Here is a 20,910-nt window from a genome sequence, read left to right as displayed (position 1 = left end):
CTAGATTATAATTTCTTAAGGGAAGGGACACTATTTTAATCATTTTTACATTTCTCAAACATAGTATACTCAAACATCATTAGCACTTCTACATTGTGAGAACTGTACCAAAGTGAATTTCCTAAATGACAATCACTTTAAAAAAATAACGTGGTACTGTTTGGTAGTGCTAAATATAAAATAGTCAAAAACCTTTTTTCATTTCTAGTTTATACAGGTGTGTGTGTGTGTATGTGTGTGTGTGGTTTTATTTCATATTGTATGTTGAGTATTGCAAATAAATCAAATGTCCTGACACTCATCATAAGCCCAATAAATGAATTCATGGACAATTCCTTTACATATCATTCATCACGTTGTAGTTTGCATCAAAGTCAAATGGCTTCCTATGTGGTATCATCCCAAATAAAGAGGAAACTGGGGCAAGCTCAAATGAACAGAAAATGAATTTATTCAGAAATAGCAAAGGAATGGCAATTTTGGAAATGCAAACTGTAGCAAGCTACAGGGGAGTCTGTTGATCACTTAGAGTGGGCTGTATTTATGGACAAAGAGTGGAGGAGTCAGGAGTAAGTTCATTGGACCGAGGATGGTGAGAGATTCTTGGAGGATGTTCATTCATCAGCAGATAAGTTCCATTTTTTTGTAAATCAAGCATTTATGGGGAATCAATCTCTCAGTTCTTAAGTGTCATTTTCCTGAGGGCACATGCATGAGATTTTCTCCACTCCATATTCTCCAGTTTCATTTTAGATTGAAATCCTTCCAGTGAGAAAAAGAGATTTGAGTTATAACAAGACTTTATCATTGAAGTATCACTCATTGCAATTTTCCTGTATAAATGAGTGATTGATGAGAGAGAAATGGAAATAGCTCCTGTTTAAACTTTAATGGTACTTTTAATTCATTTTCCTCATTGTCCAAGGCTTTCTAAATCATCTGTAGATACTTTAACACTTCTGTTTTCAGTATTTTGAATATTGCTATTTTATTTTATTTATTTACTTTTATTAAGTGAGAGTGGGGAGGCAGAGACAGACTCCAGCATGTGCCCTGACTGGGGTCCACCCAGCAAGACCCCTACTGGGCGATGCTTTGCCCACTCAGGGCCGCTGGTATGTTGCTTGGCAACTGAGCCATTTTAGCACCTGAAGGGAGGCCATGGAGCCATCCTCAGCGCCTGGGGCCAACTTGCTCAAACCAAGCCATGACTGCAGGAGTGGAAGAAAGAGAGACAAAAAAAGAGAGAAGGGAGAGGGTCAGTGAAGCAGATGGTCACTTCTCCAGTGTGCCTTGACTGGGAATCAAACCTGGTACTTCTACACGCTGGGCCAACACTCTACCACTGAGCCAACTGGCCAGAGCCTGAACTTTGCTATATTATATTAATTATTAAATATTTATACTTATTATTTCTGGGAAAATTCAAGTTATTTTATTTACTATTACAAAGTAAAAATACATGTAGTAGTCATGAGTCATAGTTGATAGACTTATATGTATACAAGAAGCATTTCTATACTTACTTTAAATTGACTATGTATTCCCCAAGCCTCTGTTCTGCTTGACTGGTTGTATAGTAAGAGATAGTTTTGGTTAGGCCTGTCTTTGCTTGTAGTTTTCCAAAGTCCTGAATTTTTATGTATCCATAAAACATTGGAGGGCAACTATGGGCATTGGGTCACTTGTCACACTTAGATGGTCCTTTCTGTTTGGACATAGCTCTTCTGGGCCACAACTAGGCCTGGACAAGAGCTATGCTATGAGGTCTGCTATGGCATGGAGTTCAATATATCAAAATGCAGTGCCCAGACATTTCTTCCCTGGTACTGTCACCTCCAGAGGAAGAGGATGCTGCAACAGAGGAGATGGCTCTGAATAACCTCTGTTACCTTTCAGTCCCAGGAAACATCTTTGTCTCTACAATCCTGGAATCTTTTTTCTCCCTACATGGCACCTAGGGTCATCTTTTCATTTTTTTTTTTTTTTTGTATTTTCCTGAAGCTGGAAACGGGGAGGCAGTCAGACAGACTCCCGCATGCGCCCGACCGGGATCCACCCGGCACGCCCACCAGGGGGGGATGCTCTGCCCATCCGGGGCATTGCTCTGTCCTGACCAGAGCCACTCTAGCGCCTGAGGCAGAGGCCATGGAGCCATCCCCAGCGCCCAGGCCAACTTTGCTCCAATGGAGCCTTGGCTGCGGGAGGGGAAGAGAGAGACAGAGAGGAAGGAGAGGGGGAGGGGTGGAGAAGCAGATGGGTGCCTCTCCTGTGTGCCCTGGCCGGGAATCGAACCCAGGACTTCCGCACGCCAGGCCGACGCTCTACCACTGAGCCAACCGGCCAGGGCCTAGGGTCATCTTTTCAAGGAGATAAATTTGTTTTTTGTTTTTATTTTCTTAATATGTGGAGGAGCCAGTGACTTCAGGCATTTTTAGCTTTCTGCCTTATAGAAATTAAGACAAGAAAGGAAGAAAGCCTATATGAGAAGTAGAAACCAAAAGAGAGAGGAGGTCTTAAAAAGCTATGTAAAGCTTTCATCCACAGGAGACATTCATGGTATCCCATCACTCATTCTTCTCTTTTACAAACTAAACATTTTTCATCTTCTAGCTATTTCCAGAGGAGCTATAGTTTTGTATTTCCTCACTTTTCTCCCCATGCTACCTGGTAAAATAGTCCAATCATTTTTGTTTATTTGTTTGTTTTTGTTCTCAATATGAGGCTCCTGAAATGGGTGAGAGAATCCCATTTCCAACATATTTTGGCTAAAAGGTTTGCAATTAGAATTTATAACTGATATATATAGTTTAAATTTTTAATGGCAAATTAAATAATGAGCTATTTAAAAAAAAACACAGTAGATAAAATATAAACCATATACTCAAACTGTATGCCCCAGCAATCTGACTAGTTCTTTCTGAGTTTGGATTTTATTGCTAACAGTAAGAATGTATCAGAGGGTCTTGAACAAGGAGGTGGGGACTGGAGAAGGATAAAATGATCAGGTGATTTAAGTTTGGCAAAGTGACTCTAGCAGTCAAATAAAAGATGAGACGAGAAGAAGACAGATCAGGAGGCTGGAAGATAAGAAGTTATTGTATTAATCTAGGACAAAGATAATGGCATCCTGACTGAGGAGAATGGCAGAAAGATAAAAAGGAGATTTTATTAACAGAGCTCCTTTGAAGATGGAAATCAATAGCACACAACAACAATAGTGCCTCCTCAATAATTTGATGCTACGTGAACCAGTGAACAACTGAAGCAAGGTGAGGTCTGACAATGACCATGAAAGGAAGATTTAGATGGAGCCTTGGTTTCTTATGACCCTGAAGCTGCCAAACTGACCCTAAATAGTCTAGGTTTGAACTTAATATTTTTTTTAATATTAGAAACAAATACACTTTTATCTTGGTAAGAAACTGTCATTTTTACTTCGGTTTTATGTCACTAACATCATTCTAACAAAATATATTCTTTTATAATCTTATTTTTATTGAGGCAAAATTTGCATTGTGAAATGTATAAATGTTCATTGTACAATTTAATGAGTATGTTTAATGTCCAATTCAATGAATATCTATTGCTGGTAACAACCACTCTAAAACTTTGTAAGTTAAATAGTTTTTTGTATGCAGTTGAGGTTGAGCAATTCTTATTTAGGGTTTCTCCTGTGATTTCAGTTAGATACGAGCTGAAACTAATTATTTGAAGGTTTGACTGGGCCCCACTGTACAGAATAACAGTCATACTACTAATAATAAGAGTCATGTGAAGTTTGGATCCTACAGTCCATTTAACAACAACAATAGCAATTCCTTGTTGATGGTTTTAGGTTTGGGGCTCTACTGAGAGAATTTGATGAATAATATTCTTATAAAAAGCTAATACTTTTTTGTGAAAGCTCAGAACATTTTTAGATTTTCTATTTTGAGTATTTTTGGTGGGAGAAGAAGTCATTTAAAATCTTATTTGTTTTTTATTTATTTATCCTACTGAGGGTTTAATTCCAATAGCTCTTTAGGAGACCGTTCTGAAGACATTCATATTTTCTTTTTGGAAATTTGAGATTATTTGGATACTGCTTCTGTGACTTTTAGTCAAGAGCAATCTTAACCAATAAAATACATTAGGTAGTCATACTGTCTCTTTTGTATATTTAAATATTATTTGAACAATGTTTCACAAACTAGTGTTGGTCAAGCACTTTTACTCTCAAGATAAGTAATCCCAAAATAAGCCAAAAATCAAGAGTAAGCATAAAGAAATTTACAATAATTTGACGTTTTCTAACTATCCTATCTGGGAAAGTCTTATCAGCAGGGTTTTGTAGAACTTGCATGTTGAGCAGATGGTCCAAATATCTACCCCTTTCACCAGCAGATGTGAAAAAAACAAACTCTTGAATATATTAATTCAATATGGGAAAACTTGTATTTTATGTTAAAGTTAGGCCCATTCTGAATGACATCCCTCCCTATACATAGCTCAGGGTCGCTACTGACTTAAAACTATATTTGCTTTACATTCTAATGGTTATAGTCTACGGCCATATCACCCTGAATGTGCCCGATCTCATCTGATCTCGGAAGCTAAGCAGGGTTGGGCCTGGTTAGTACTTGGATGGGAGACATTCTAATGGGTAGATTATTAGAAGCAGGCCTTGCTATAACCAACAGCCATAGATAATGATGTTTGATATTTTGTGCTGGATATTTTCCCAATACCCCTCCAGATCCACTTTCTATACTTCTGTACTCTTGCCTTGTACCTTCTGGCTTTTAGTTTTGTTTAGCTCAGCAATCTTCAACCTTTGCCATCTCATGGCACTCATTACTAAAATATTGCAGCACACCAAAAAAAAAAAATCTATTTTTTGCCTATCTGACAAAAGATAGATATAATTTTAATTCAATCACTGGATGGCTATTGTTGTATTGGCTTTGGTCATCTTTTTATTTTACAGTCTAAGGTAGAAGAGGTCAGTGCCACTGACTAAATAGTCAGGTACTGCATGTTTTAAAATTTTTTGTGGCACACAGGTTGGAAATCACTGGTGTGGCTAGCCAGTGGCAAGCACGGGCAGACTAGAGTGGAGTCCTGACAGTGCTAATGGTTTACCCCTTCTTGCCAGCCCTTGAGAACTACACCATCTCAGATTTTCTTTTCTTTTTTCATTTAAATAACTGCCCACGTCATTGGAAAATGTCCGTTTATTCAGTTACCCCATCTAAGTGTGTCATCTGTCTCTGCTAGAACCTTGACTGATATAATGACAAGTGTTAAAAATTAGCTGTCTTAAAAATGAAATGAAAAATAATTCAATATAATTCTGACTACCCATTTTGTTACTTCATTTTGCTGTTAAAATATTCCAATAAACACAAATAATGTGCCCTAGTTTTGGTCTTACATCCATAAAATATGCTCAGACATGCCTGAAAAGACAGGAGACATAAAAAGGAATTTATAAGTAACCTTAAAAATCAGAAAGCATAGTAATCTAATAATGATCACAAGCACTTATATTAAACTTGTTATAAATCAGGCTCTATTCTAAGCAATGTAGATATATGAACCTGTTTATGTCTTATAGAAACTTGATAAAGGTACTATTCCCTTTGTACAGGAGAGGAGCTCAGGCACAGAACAGTTAAGTAAATCAGTTTTTCTGGTTGTATTCTTTTAACTATGGTGCCATGCTGTTCTTTCAATGGTTTTGCTAATAAAATTGATAAGCTATAATAAAGACTAAATATTATATGAAAGGATAATTTTATAGTGGTAATAAGAGAAGGAATATGGGTGTTTGATTCAAAGTTGGGTTTGAATCCTAGGTCTGACAATTTAAATTTAAATACTTCCTTAATATAATTTCATGCTTAAACCTGATTTTCCTTCTTGCCACCTCTTCCCCATAAGTAATAAATTTTCATGAAATGTACTATTTGGCTCAGGCTAGTTGGCTCAGCAGTAGACCATTGGCGAGGTGTGTGGATATCCCGGGTTCGATTCCTGGTCAGGGGACACAGGAGAAGCAACCATCTGCTTCTCCACTTCTCCCCCTCCTTCTTATCTCTCTCTCTCTCTCTCTCTCTCTCTCTCTCTCTCTCTCTTCAACTTCCACAGCCATGGCTCCAGTGGTTTGAGCAAGTTGGCCCTGGGTGCTGAGGATGGCCTTGCTTCAGGTGCTAACATAGCTCAATTGCTGAACAACAGAGTAGACCCAGTTGGGCAGAGCATTGCAAGGTAAGGGGCTTGCTGGATGGATTCTGGTCCTGGCACATGTGTGCATCTGTCTCTCTGCCTCCCTACCTCCCTACCTCTCACTAATAAAAAAAAAAAAAAAGGAAAGAAAGAAATATACTATTTGGTACTAAGAGTATATTTGTATTCTAATACACAATTTAATATTTCTCTTTAGGTTTATGATCCATGAATATGCCTGTTAAGAAGTCACCTGTGATTAATACACTTGGAGTAATAGCTCCCTCTTATTATGAAAAACTCTTGAGACTTAATTTGCAAAACTTAAGGAAAAAAAGGAGTGCAAAATCAAAGTAAGTTAAAAAAATTTTCATATTATTGAAGGAGCAGACTTATATATATTGTAGAATTTAGAAAGTACACATAATTGTGAGCAATAAATATAACTGAGATTAAAAATCTTAAACATTGCTATTTTTTAAATAAATAGCTTCATTATTTTAGTCATTTCCCTTTTTTAAATTTAAAAATGGTTTTAGATTTTTTATTTCTTGATTTTTGAAGAAGTGGGGAGAGAGGGGAGAATAAGAAAGAGAGGGAAGAAATGGGAAGCATCTACTAGTTACTTCCTGTATGTGTCTTGACCGGGCCAAGCCCAGGGATTCAAACTGGCAACCTCAGCATTCCAGATCAACACTTTATCCACTGCACCACCGCAGGTCTGACAATATAGTCATTTCCAAAATTTTGAATTCTACATGTTTGTTTAAAATAATCAATTTTTTACAATCATATAAGTATTTTAAGTTGCCATAATAATCCATGAAATGCATGAGAAAGCATTTAATAACTACTATATTTTGAAGCATGAAGCCACAACAGAAAGGTTTTCTTTTTTTTTTTTTTTTTTTTATAAATTTTTATTAATGTTGATGGGATGACATTAATAATTCAGGGTACATATATTCAAAGAAAACATGTCTAGGTTATCTTGTCATTAAATTATGTTGCATACCCCTCACCCAGAGTCAGATTGTCCTCTGTCACCCTCTGTCTAGTTTTCTCTGTGCCCCTTCCCCTCCCCCTAACTCTCTCCCTCCCTCCCTCCTGCATCCTCCCTCCCCCCACCCCTGGTAACCACCACTCTCTTGTCCATGTCTCTTAGTCTCATTTTTATGTTCCACCAATGTATGGAATCATGTAGCTCTTAGCAATGCCTTGTAGTTTTCGTTATATAGGTCCTTTACATTCTTTGTTATGTTTATTCCTAGGTATTTTATTTTTTTTGTTGCAATCGTGAAGGGGATTATTTTTTTGAGTTCGTTTTCTAATATTTCATTGTTGGCATATAGAAAGGCTATGGACTTTTGTATGTTAATTTTGTATCCTGCGACCTTACTGTATTGGTTTATTGTTTCTAGTAATCTTTTTGTGGAGTCCTTTGGGTTTTCGATGTATAGGATCATATCATCAGCAAAAAGTGATACCTTTACTTCTTCTTTTCCAATATGGATGCCTTTTATTTCTTTGTCTTGTCTGATTGCTCTGGCCAGAACTTCTAGCACCACGTTAAATAAGAGTGGAGAGAGTGGACAACCCTGTCGTGTTCCTGATTTAAGGTGGAAAGTCCTCAGTTTTACGCCATTTAATATGATTTTGGCTGATGGTTTATCATATATGGCCTTTATCATGTTGAGATATTTTCCTTCTATACCCATTTTGTTGAGAGTCTTAAACATAAAATTGTGTTGTATTTTATCGAAAGCCTTTTCTGCGTCTATTGATAAGATCATGTGGTTTTTGTTCTTTGTTTTGTTGATATGGTGTATTACGTTAACCGTTTTACGTATGTTGAACCATCCTTGAGATTCTGGGATGAATCCCACTTGATCATGATGTATTATTTTTTTAATATGTTGTTGTATTCGATTTGCCAGTATTTTGTTTAGTATTTTAGCATCTGTATTCATTAGAGATATTGGTCTGTAGTTTTCTTTCTTTGTGCCATCCTTGCCTGGTTTTGGTATGAGGGTTATGTTGGCCTCATAAAATGTGTTTGGAAGTATTGCTTCTTCTTCAATTTTTTGGAAGACTTTGAGTAGAATAGGAACCAAGTCTTTGAATGTTTGATAGAATTCACTAGTATAACCGTCTGGGCCTGGACTTTTATTTTTGGGGAGGTTTTTAATAGTTTTTTCTATTTCTTCCCTGCTGATTGGTCTGTTTAGTCCAGAAAGGTTTTCTGCATCAAATATTGCCTTGGAATGAAATTTGTAAAATGAAGTTACTAGATCAAAGTTTGTTAATAATTTTAAAATTGTGTGTGATTAAAAAATTTTAAAGTAATAGAATATATAATAAAACTTACATATTGACATATTATGTTTATTTCAAATAATTTTCTTTAATAAAGAATAGATCAACTGATCAACTTGAAGCTTTTTGACCACATGCCCTCCCAACTATAATGTGGCATATATCATTTCAGTTCAGAAAAGTATTTACATGTGAATCTAAATGTAATTATACCTTTACATAAATTACACACAGAGGTAAATTATAACACATTTATCTGTGACTTGATTTTTTTAAAAATTAACGTTATGTTTTTAATTCAATCCATATTGATAATTATGTATTTTCTTCATTAACTTTAGCAGCTGCATAATTTTCTAATAAAATGAATTCTTATTTTACTTACTTTCCAAATTTTTCCATAAAATTAATGCTGTATTGCATTGTCTATTTCTTCTTGTATACCTGTAATGTTTCTTTGGAGTGTATTGGTTATGCCTTGCTTTTTAAATTTAAATTTAGACTATTGCTCTCCAAAGTATCTGAATTAATTTACATTTTCTTTACCAGTACTATGTGAAAGTCTCACTTTCCCCGTTTTCACCAACACCTGGTATTGTCAGACTTCTTAATATTTGCTCTTAGGTCAAAAGTAGTACTACTTGCCTGGTAACTAATATTTTTAAATTCCTGATAAATAATGAGACTGAGCATCTTTTAATGTCTGTTGCCATTAGAATTACTTCTATTAATTATCTGTTCATATGTTTGACCAATTTACTTTTGTGTTGTCTATTTTAAATTGATATTTGATATTCTTAAATATTTATTATGAATTCTTCCAATTTGGCTTGTCTTTTAACTTTATTAGTGTGGTGCCTTTCATCATAAAGAAGTCTTGAAAATTAATATAGTTATTATGCTTTTAAGATTTATTCAAGGTGTTTAGTTTAAGTATATGATTTTTATTGCTGATTTGTTCATTCCATTGGTCCTTTTTATTAACATATAGCAAATTATTCATGAATTCTTCTATTGTTGGCCATTTGAACTATTTGCCTGTTTATGGTTAATTATAAACAGCGTTTCTATGAACATTGTTGCACCAGCAGCACATATTCTAAGGTACATACTTAGGAATGGAACTTTTGGATCACAGAATATATATCATTTAGTGAACTGAACTTATTAATTCTAAGTCTTTCATAGTTAGTCATTTTTGTATTTTATTTAAGAAGTCTGTCCTTACCACAAGACCATGTAGAATGGTCTTCATTATTTTCTAAAAAAAAACCACATTGTTTTTTATTTCATGTATTACATATGGAAATGACTTCTGTTAGTGGTTTTAAGTACAGGTCTAATTTCCCTTATTTAATATACATATCCATTGGATCAACACCATGTATTAGAAAATCCTTCTCCACTATTTTTCTAGTATGATTATTGCATTAAATCAAGTGTCTACATATAATGAATATGTTTCTGGGCTCTTTATTCTGTTTCACTGGTCTACTTGTCTCCTTTTATACCAATTCTATACTGCCTTAATTACTATCATTTAGTATTAACATTGAATAGTTAATATGACTGATTTTCCAAATTTGTTCTTCAATAATATACTGCATATTATTTTTAAGATCAATTTGTCATGTTTGTTTTTACTAGCACTTCAGATTATTCATTGGATTTTTCTGAATCTATAGATCAATTTGAGAAGAATTGGCATTTTTAGCATAGTAAGGATTCCAAACCATTAACTGGGAATATCTCCTCATTTATATAACTATTTGTAAAGTTTTCTCAATAAAATTTTAATGTTTTTTTTCATTTGGGTACTATCTTTTGTTAGATTTATTTTTATGTATTTGGTATTTTTGGTACTATCACAGGTTTTATGCATATATATTTTTAAAGGTAGATTATTTTTTCTAGCTGTTGCCAGAAAAGCAGTTGATTTTTAGACGTTGACTTTACAAACATAAATTTTGGTAAATCGTTTTATTAATTCTAAACATTATTTCAATTTTGATATAAAAGAAATATTCTAAATATTTATAATTAATTGTCACTTTCCTCTAACCTTATTTGTCATTTTAATCCCATTTTGTGTTGTTTATAAACCCCACTAGACTTCATTACTATTTTAAATACACTGTAGTTGTTTCTTTATATTTTATATTTCATTTCTTTTTATTTATTTATTTATTTTTATTTCATTTATATTGTATCACTTACCTTGCTTTTTCTTTATTTTATTTTATTTTATTTTTTCAGTGAGAGGAGGGGAGGCAGAGACAGACTCCTGCATGAGCCCTGATGGGGATCCACCTGGCAAGCCCACTAGGGGGTCATGCTCTGCTCATCTGGGGTGTTGCTCTATTGTTCAGCAACTGAACTCTTCTTAGCACCTGAGGCAGAGGCCATGGAGCCATCCTCAGAGCCCAGGACCAACTTATTCCAATCAAGCCATGGCTGAGGGGAAGAAAGATAGAGAGAGGATGGAGAAGCAGCTGTATGCTTCTCCTGTGTGCTCTGACCATAAATCAAACCTTGGACATCCACATGCCAGGCTGATGCTCTACCAGTGAGCCAACCAGCCAGGGCTTCATTTTATTTCTTTTTGCTTCTTAAACCTTATTTTCTTTTGTCAGATGTACAACTTTTAAAATTTTTCTTAGTAAGATTTTGTTGTTGAAAAATAATCTGATTTTTGTTAGTCTAAATATATTTTTATTCTTAAAAAATTTTAACTTAATATGGAATTTTTTTTGGTCTAGTATCACTTTTATTCTTTTTGTTTCCTGCAGCACATCAATAATATGATTTCTCTCACAGCTTCCCCTATTACTGTTGAGAAGTTATCCAATTTTTCTTTTCTTTTTACAATTAACCAGTTTTTCCCAACTTTGGATGCTTTTAAAGATTTCTTATTGTCACTTGACCAGGAGGTGGTATTGTAGCAGGAATTAGCTGCAAATGGAAGGTAATAAATGCCCAGACAACTTGATGGAGGAAGAAGGATTTATTAGTAGCCAGTGGAGCACATGAGACTAGTAGCACTGAAAACATGAACTCCCCGAAGTTAGATTTCTTACATCTTATATACTTTTACAGGTTTAGCTTTCACCTGACAAGTGCCTGATTTCTTTGACTTCTTTGTATGCAGACTTATGTGACTTTTGTGTCTCCGAGAGGAGAGGGTTATGAGAGGAGGGTACAACCATTGATTATTTACATAACCTATTCCTCTTGCTGGTGCTGCAAGATTATTTCAGGGAACTGATAACAAGGACCACAGCTGTGGTTTGTTACTTTCAAACTTTCTTAGTTAGCAAATAATGCTGAGGTTACTGGCTTGAGAATAAGAGCACAAACATTGCAGGTCACCCTCTCCTGCATTCTTCTGGTTTCTCCTCTCTCAGTATAGTGGATAGAGCATTGAACTGGGACACTGAGGACCCAGGTTTGAAACCCAGAGATCACCTGCTTCAGCGCCTGGTCGCCAGCTTGAGCATGGGATCATAGACATGATACTATGGTCACTGGCTGGAGCCCAAGGTTGATGGCTTGAGCAAGGAGTCGCTGGCTCAGCTGGAGCCCCTGGTCAAGGCATGTATGAGGAAACACCCAATGAGCAACTAAGGAGACGTAACTATAAGTAGATGCTCCTCATCTCTCACCCTTCCTGGCTGTCTGTACCTGTCTGTCCCTCTCTGTGTCTCTCAGTCTCTCTCACTAAAAAAAATTTGAAAATTCTTATTGTCTTGCATTTTATGCAGTTTTACTATGACATGTCAGAATGTAATTTTAAAATTATCCTCTGGATTTCTTGGACCTTTTGATTCACTGTCTTTCATAATTCCTAAAACATGATCAGACATCGTTTCTTCAGATATTACCTTGACAACCCATTTTTTCTTTTCTCTCCTTATGGGATTAAATGTATATTAGACCATAATTTTTTATATTTCACATCTTTTATTTTTATCTCTGTTTTCTTTTTTGTCTATTCATACTCTATTTTGAATAGTTTATTCTGATGTAATGTTTTCTACATGATTAATTTTCTCTTGTTATCATATTTATCCATTGAGTTCTAATAATTATACCTTATATTTATAGTAATTCATTTATTTTTATTCAAATAATCTATTTAGGCTTATACATCCTGGTGGCTTGTAGATACTTTTAAGAATTTTGTGAAATAAGTATGATGGTTTTATAATTTGTGTTAGATTATTCCAATGATTGTATCCTTAGTACATTTGTAATTTTTGTTCTCATTTATGTTGTATTTTTATCATTTCCCACTTGTCCTTGGCAGGGATGGGAAGGAATGTTTGTGTCCTCTCCCAGAGAAACTTGCACTTGCTCTTTGCCAGGAACCTGGAGATGTTACTAGTTTGAGACAACTAAAACTAACTTCATTGCCTGAGTATTCCTGGCCAACTATCTGTTTTTGCCTAGGGTATAAATAAATCTGTATTGAGACTGATCTTTTAAAACATACATATACATATTTTTCCCTTTCTTCTCAACTGAGCACCAAGGCTACCTTCTCTACAGCAACCTGGGGTTAGGGAGAAAGGATTAAGATGCCAGACAATGTGGAGGGAGTCTCCAGTAAGTTTCCTGCACTTTGAAAGTCCTGGCTTTTTCTTTACTGTAGTCACTTGGAAGACATACTTGGTCTTGTCTCCATGGCTCCTTGTATCAAAAGAAATTAGATTCTGTCCCTGGAATCAGCTGTTTGAGATAAAGCAGAGACCTAACTTGCATGAAGTAACATCTTTGTTTTTCTTTTTAGAAATTGCATGAATTGTCATAGGCCTCATACTGTATTGACTTCACTTGATCTTCCTTAGAAGCATGAGTGTTTGTAGGCTGCAAGTATGTTCTGTCAGAGACATATGTAGGCATCAGTGTAAATCTTTCAAATGAGGTGGTAAAGTCCACACATTTGTGGACCAAAAAGAGAATTATACAATCTTGCAATGGTTTACTGGTTCAGATCAGATTATTTTGTCACTATTTTCAATAACTAAGATTATTTTATTAATAATATTATTTTTTACACTTTTATATTTACTACAATGTGCTCAACAAAAACATGCTCTCAATATTTTTCAAATAGATATTATAATTTATAGTACACTGTTCACAAAAATTAGGGGGTTGGGAAATGTGCAGATACTTCAGTACTTTCAGCCTTTGGTATACTGCATTTTTACCAATGAAATAAAAGTTAGTTTTGCATCTCATTTGTATAATCGAACAACTTTCTTTGACTTGTCATTTGCTTTTCTGATGTTCTTGTTTAATAAAAAACAATCAAATGTTTCGTTTTTTATCACTTCATATTCATTTTGAAATATCCCCTAATTTTTGTGAGCAGTATATATATATTGATATAATATTGATTTTTATATGTATACATTTATAATAAAATACTGCTCTGTAGCATAGGTTTTAAATGTCTGCTGTTAGCAACAAGAAGAAACTTTTCTAGACTCCTTTACAGTCGTCCCTTGCCATATCATGGTTCATTTTTCATGGTCTCACTGTATTGTGGATTTTTAAATTGCTTATATCTAATTTTGTATCACAGATTTTTCACTATATTGCAAGATTTTGCAGTGTATAGGTATATTTATGTGTTAATTATTTTAATTATTTTTGTGGTAAAATAAGCATTTTTAGCCTAAAAATGGAAAACAATATAAAAATATTAAAATATTAATTAAACATATTAAAAGAATATTAAATAACCATCATCTTCATCATTCAAGTTGTAGTATATTCACTGGTGAGCACCCATATAGAATTTTATACGTTGTTAAAATTACATAGGTTTAAGAGTGTAGAAAGTGTTTAAGAGCATAGGAAGTGTTTATAAGGGTGTGGGAGAGGTTAATAAGAGTGTGGGAAAGGTTTATAAGAGTGTGAGGAGGGTTTATAAAGCCTTAAAATATATAAATAATAAAATAAATATCAGGTCGCTACTTCATGGACTTTTGCCTGTTGTGGGGGCTCTGGAACCTGACCCCTGTGATAGATGAGGGACCGCTGTATATACTGGTCTTTTATTATTTGAACAATATGGTTTGTTTTTCATTTATCTGAATTGTTATTAGCCTTTAAGTAAAATCCTAATGGTTAAGGCCTTGCAATTAGATCTGTTAATTTTAGTCTGAGACATCTGTACCTGTAGCATTTGGGTTGGCTAACAGATGATTTAGCCAAAAATATGGAGCTAAATCATCTGTAGGAGCTTGATGGCCAAAAAAAGCATCAACACTTTTAATATATAGCAGTGCAGCTTCCTTTAGGATGTATAAGATATCAGCAGCTACTGATAAAATTAGTTGTACTAAGTATGTAGGGTCTAGCAAGATTTTAAAAACTACAGTCCTTCTATATACTTGGGCTTATACCATCGTTTTGGCTCAAGTCTCTCCAAGGCAGAATATAAAAAGAGGATTAAGATTCTAATACCTTATTTTGGCTATACAAGGTCAATGCAATGGAGGTGGAAAAAATTTATAAAGGAAAATGGGACATGAAATCTTTATGTATTACCGTCCTGATCACTAAATCACAAGATGCCACAAAGAGACACAGGAGAGCTATGCCCATACTTGATAAGTGGGACGTACAAAGACCTATTTCAAGAAGAAACGACATTTCGCAGTAGATTATAAATGAAGACTTGAGGAAGGCTATTTATCTCCTCCGCTCCCTCTTGTTGAGCATTTCACTTGTTCAAGATTCACCCCGTAGGTGCTAACTTATCCATACTTCCAGATTGCATCACCTGACCCTTCGCTGCTCCGAGTGTTGAAGGGGAGGGTCAGCTCAGTGGGGCATGAGAGCCATGCAGGTGTCAAGTGAATCTGAGACTGCCCGTTAGGCTTTAGAAGTGTAGCTTTTTCTAAGAATAGGTTTCATACAGACAACTTTGAAAGGGCCATTGACTGTTATAAATGCAGAATAGAATGACTGTATGTATAATAGCATACATTTAGAAAAGTAAGTTTTTATTCTTGTAAATATTTTTCTGCCCTCAATTTTCTTCTAAATATAACTTTCTGCTCAAAATTTAGTCCATACTAATGAGCACCTCAACCTTTATCTGTTTAGAGTTTTCTTTACTAATAATTAGTAAGTAGGAAAGCATTTTCAAGGCTTGAGACAGTGATACATTTACTAAGACTGAATTAGAAATGTAAACTCTAAAGAAATATAAAGACTTAATAAAAGACTATATAATACCATAGATATTTTTTTAAATTAATCTAAGGCCTATATCTGGTTTCATACCATAAAGCCTGTTGGATATCCACAATGTAAAGATGCTAGCTACAATCAATTACACACGTATCAGGGATGACAGGAGATATTTTCAGTGTCTGACTTTAAAAGCCCAAACCCATGATCAGTACATTAGGCCTGATAAATACAGGTGACGTGTATATAGAGTAATTTCTATACATGACCATTTCACCAACTTTTTATTTATGCCCTTTAATTAATCGGTTCCTGGATTCCTTATACATTTAATTGTATCATAGATGGCCCTAAAAGTGCCAGACCATTTTTTTAAAATTTATTCATTTTAGAGAGAAGAGAGAAAGGAGGAGAGAGAGACAGAGAGGAGAGAGAGACAGAGAGAGAAGGTGGGGAGGAGCTGGAAGCATCAACTCCCATATGTGCCTTGACCAGGCAAGCCCAGGGTTTCGAACTGGCGACCTCAGCATTTCCAGGTCGACGCTTTATCAACTGTGTCACCACAAGTCAGGCAGTGCCAGACCATTTTTAATTCTGCTGGTACTTCTGGTTTTTAGGAGAAGCCAGGTTTTATTCAAAATCTCTGTTTCCATTCAATTTTTTCACCACTTTTCTCATATCAAACTTACCAAAAATGTAGCCAATACAATTTTTTATCCCTGTATTTATTAGCAGTATGATATCTGAGTTTTGTTTTTATTTATCTAGTGCAACTTTTAAAGATCTCCACTAACTTTCTAAACATTAACTGTAATCCTCTTCTCATTGTCTTTAGCCTTCATATCTATGCAGATGTGCACTGTGGGTCATGGTCTTCATCTTCTATCTGTTCTTTGGTAGCTCAGTCTGGGATTGTTTCTTTGTACATGGAACAGGCACATTCAATTTAAGTCAAGCAAAAGAAAAATGTAATGGAAAGATAATTGGGGCTGCCTTGTGGAGCCTGAGAACAGTGTGTAGCCAGACTCCATTTAGTCGCTCAGTACTCACTATGTGTTCTCTAAAAGATATAGTCTGTATCTACACTAGATTTTAAACTCTAAAAAAATAGGAGCTCTTTTATACAACAGGAAATTATCCAACAAACATTGATCAGAAGCTACAATGGTGAAAAACTATATTTCTGTTTTGGGCTGTTCTGTTGTCTTGAATATTTTCTCAAATGCCACATTTCAGCTCTAACATCAATGAATTAAAGTTTCAACTAATTATGTTATATTTTAAATCTTTGGAAGAAGATTGGATTGGCCCAGCTTGAGTCAGATGTCTATTGTGATCCAATCAACTGTGGCTGGGAAGGGGGACATTTGGAGTCATGTGGTACTATTACAGTATAAGCATTTAGACATACTGGCTCAGCAGAGACTATTCTCAGAGGAGGAGTCTATATCCCTAATTGTACACAAATTTGAATTTCATTATACTACTTATTGAATCTCTTTCTATTATATTTGTTGTTTCTTCTTTTCTTCTTGCTTTCTAATTTTTGTATTTGTCCAAAGATATCCCCTTTCTTCAGTACTCTTCCTCTTGAAATTTCATAGTTTGAATATCATTGATATGTAGGTGAATATTAAATCTTTATTTTCTGATTTTATTCACCTCCCAATGCCTAGCTCACACATTTATTTGAATTATAGGCATCTGCACTTGGATGTCTCACAGGTAAATCTTAGTCAGTGTGTCCAGAATTGCACAGATCATCTGCCCAAATGCCTCCATCTAATTGTCTTGATGTTAACTCTTATTACTCATGCAAGGTCAAGCTTTGATATTATCTGTATATTTACCCTTACAATTTCTTTTCTCACATCTCACTAGTCATTAAGCTCCACTGGTTTAGCTTCTATCTAATTTCTCACATTTATTTATTTATTTTTTATTGTTCAAATTGAATTCAGACCTTTATTACTTCTTACCTAACTTGTCAAAATAATTGTCCAACTGTTTACCAACAGTCACTGCTCACTCTAAACCATTGAACATATGACTTTTAGTTTAGTCATCTTAAAGCACAGCCGCAATCTCTGCATTGTATCTGCTCAACAATTTCTTCTTATTTATCAAATAAAACTTACAAGTCTATGTATCAGTACCCTCTGCAACTAAGAAAATCTAAACTAGCAATGACAGACAAAATAGAAGTTTATTTCTTTGAAGTTTCTTTCATTCTAGTCTAGAGCTGGTATGGTGATACAGGACCTAGGTTCTGTCTAACTAGCTGCTCTGTTTGTACCTGTCTTATTATTTTTTTTAATTTATTTTTTACAGAGATAGAGAGTGAGTGAGTCAGAGAGAGGGATAGACAGGGACAGACAGACAGAAACGGAGAGAGATGAGAAGCATCAATCATTTGTTTTTCATTGCGTGTTGCAACACCTTAGTTGTTCATTGATTGCTTTCTCATATGTGCCTTTACCACGGGCCTTCAGCAGACCGAGTAACCTCTTGCTGGAGCCAGTGACCTTGGGTTCAAGCTAGTGGGCTTTTTGCTCAAACCAGATGAGCCTGCGCCCAAGCTGGCCACCTTGGGGTCTCGAACCTGGATCCTCTGCATCCCAGTCCGATGCTCTATCCACTGCGCCACCACCTGGTCAGGCAATACCTGGCTTATTTTTAAGGCTGTCTTTCTGGTTCGTTGTGGCTGCAGTAGCTCCAGCAATCACAGCCATGCTTCAAACAGCAGGATAGAGGAAGGGCAGAAAAAGGGCTTGTGTACCTTTTTTGGGGTCTTTCTAAAACTACCGTCTGAATTTTACTTATATGTTACTGGCTGAGACCTAGAGATATGTGTATACCTAACTGTGAAAAGAGTCCATTAGTAAGAAAAGAAGAAGAGTAGACACTGATGTAGGCAGCCATAGGTCTCTGCCACAGGTTACTATTCAATGCCATTTACTTTTGTTCTCAGCTGAGCATTTCCGTCTTCATTTCCTATCTTGATTTAGACATTCTGTCACACTATGCTAGGTTAAAACTATTTTTTCTTTGTTTCTACTCATATTAATTAGGGTAAATTTAAAGAAGCTATAAAAAGAGGCCTTTAATTTTAATGGTTTAAAGAAGATAGAAGGTTATTTATCTGGCATATGAATCCAGTCAGTGCAGGCTGATGGGATAGCTATGCTGTGAGGTCAGTGAGTGTCTCAGGGCCTCCTTATCTCATGGGGTGTTGTAGTCATTTACCTGCTCGGAACTGATTCAACACTATATTTGTGTTTCAGCCCACTGAAAGGAATAAAAAAAGTCTCATTCTAGAGAAAGTGGCCTGTCTTTTTAGTTAGAGGTGACCTGAAATTAGCATATGTTACATTCACTCACATCCTACAGGTTTGGCCATGTGGCCGTACCAACCTGCCAGAAAGACTGGGAAACAGAGACTGTAGCTAGGTGGTCGTGTGTCCAAGAAGAAGCAGGGAAAGGATTTGGAAAAGATAACTGCTTCTGTTTTACATTCCAGTTCCTGTCTCTACTTCAGGGTACAGCTCAAGTGCCATTTCTGCAAAGAAGCTTTTTCTGAATCTTTAACCAAAACTAATGATGCTTATAACTAACAGTTATCTACTGCTGAATATTTGCCAGGAACTAGAGTGTGTGTTTCGGTTTAATACTTTTAAAATTTTGACAAGATTGTGTCCACATTTCCACAGGTGGAAAATTACAGCTCACACTTATTAAACAGAGATTATAGGTCTAAAAAGTGCTGGAATTATAATCTCTACTTCTTCCCTTCCCTCCCCTCCCCTTTCCTCCCCCTCTCTCCTTTCCTTCCTTCCTCCCTCCCTCCCTCCCTCCTTTCCTTCCTTCCTTCCTTCCTTCCTTCCTTCCTTCCTTCCTTCCTTCCTTCCTTCCTTCCTTCCTTCCTTCCTTCCTTCCTTCCCTCCCTCCCTCCCTCCCTCCCTCCCTCCCTCCCTCCCTCCCTCCCTCCTTCCTTCCTTCCTTCCTTCCTTCCTTCCTTCCTTCCTTCCTTCCTTCCTTCCTTCCTTCCTTCCTCCCTCCCTCCCTCCCTCCCTCCCTCCCTTCCTTCCTTTCTTCTTTCTTTCCTTCCTTCCCTCTTTCTCTCTTTCTGGTAGTCTCCTTTATGCTACATTATTAGTAATGTGTCTCACTTTTCTCCCACACTGTGAACTTCCTGAGGCCAGGTCTGGTTCCTCTATTAGCCTTCATTGTATCTAGCAAAATAACTTGTGTGTAGGAGGCTTTCATTAAATATGTACTGAGTAAAAATAAATTATCAGCTAAAATAAGTTCTGAATTCACAGATAACATATATAAAGCCTCAGTTTGGATGAGATATCCATGTAGCCAGGAAACTGCAGTATATTCTCTTTGCATGAAAATTACAACAATAATCTTTAGCTACTACTTTCCTACAAGACTGCACCCATGCACTTAAAGTAGATCATATTTATCTTTTTGAAATTCTTTGATAATTTGACAAAAATTAGAATCTGTGAAACTAAAGTATGTTTTCCTTTTAAATGCCTATATTTACATTTTTTTTAATTAAGTGAGAGCAGGGGAGGCAGAGAGACAGATTCCTGCATGCACATGCACCCCAACCAGGATCCACACAGTAAGTCCCCTATGGGGTGATGCTCTGCCCTTCTGGGGCATTGCTTTGTTGCTTGGAAACCGAGCAATTTTTAGTGTCTGAGATAGAGGCCATGAAGACATCCTCATGCCTTGGGCCAATTCACTTGAACCATGGCTGCAGGAGAGGAGGGGGAGAGAAAGAGAGAGGTGGGGGAGGGGTGGAGGAGTAGATGTTTGTTTCTCCTGTGTGCGCTGACTGGCAATCAAACCCAGGACATCCACATGCTGGGCTGACATTCTACCACTGAGCCAACCAGCCAGGGCCTTATTTACTCTATAAAGTTTGTGTTTGTTTCTTATGTGTTGTGTTTGTCATTAAATAAGCATTAAAATTTGTATAAAAATCTCAATTTATTTGTGATGGGCAAGAAATTACTAAAGTAGCTATATTTATTTCCCATTAAACATTTATTGACTTGAGCTATGGGAGACCAATTAAGTATGTGATATCAATACAGAAAGCTGAAAAGCATTAGCTTTTCATATTTTCTATGATTCATTACAGGCCACAATCCATAT

The 20,910-nt window shown here is 35.8% G+C and overlaps 1 protein-coding gene across 2 annotated transcripts in view; it reads left to right on the top strand.

Moving 5' to 3' along the window:
* Nucleotides 1–20,910, top strand: part of TMEM232 (transmembrane protein 232) — a 192,868-nt gene that overhangs the window by 6,394 nt on the left and 165,564 nt on the right. For both annotated transcript variants that reach the window (XM_066379914.1, XM_066379915.1), the window contains exon 3: nucleotides 6,428–6,563. In XM_066379914.1, coding sequence (XP_066236011.1) covers nucleotides 6,439–6,563 — 125 coding nt within the window. In that variant the 5' untranslated portion in view covers nucleotides 6,428–6,438. The remainder of the gene's footprint in view (nucleotides 1–6,427; nucleotides 6,564–20,910) is intronic.

The sequence above is a fragment of the Saccopteryx leptura genome, chromosome 4 (genome assembly GCF_036850995.1).
Source record: "Saccopteryx leptura isolate mSacLep1 chromosome 4, mSacLep1_pri_phased_curated, whole genome shotgun sequence".
NCBI lineage: Eukaryota > Metazoa > Chordata > Mammalia > Chiroptera > Emballonuridae > Saccopteryx > Saccopteryx leptura.
Note: the sequence above shows the minus strand (reverse complement) of the source record. Positions and strands in the feature narration are given on the sequence as shown.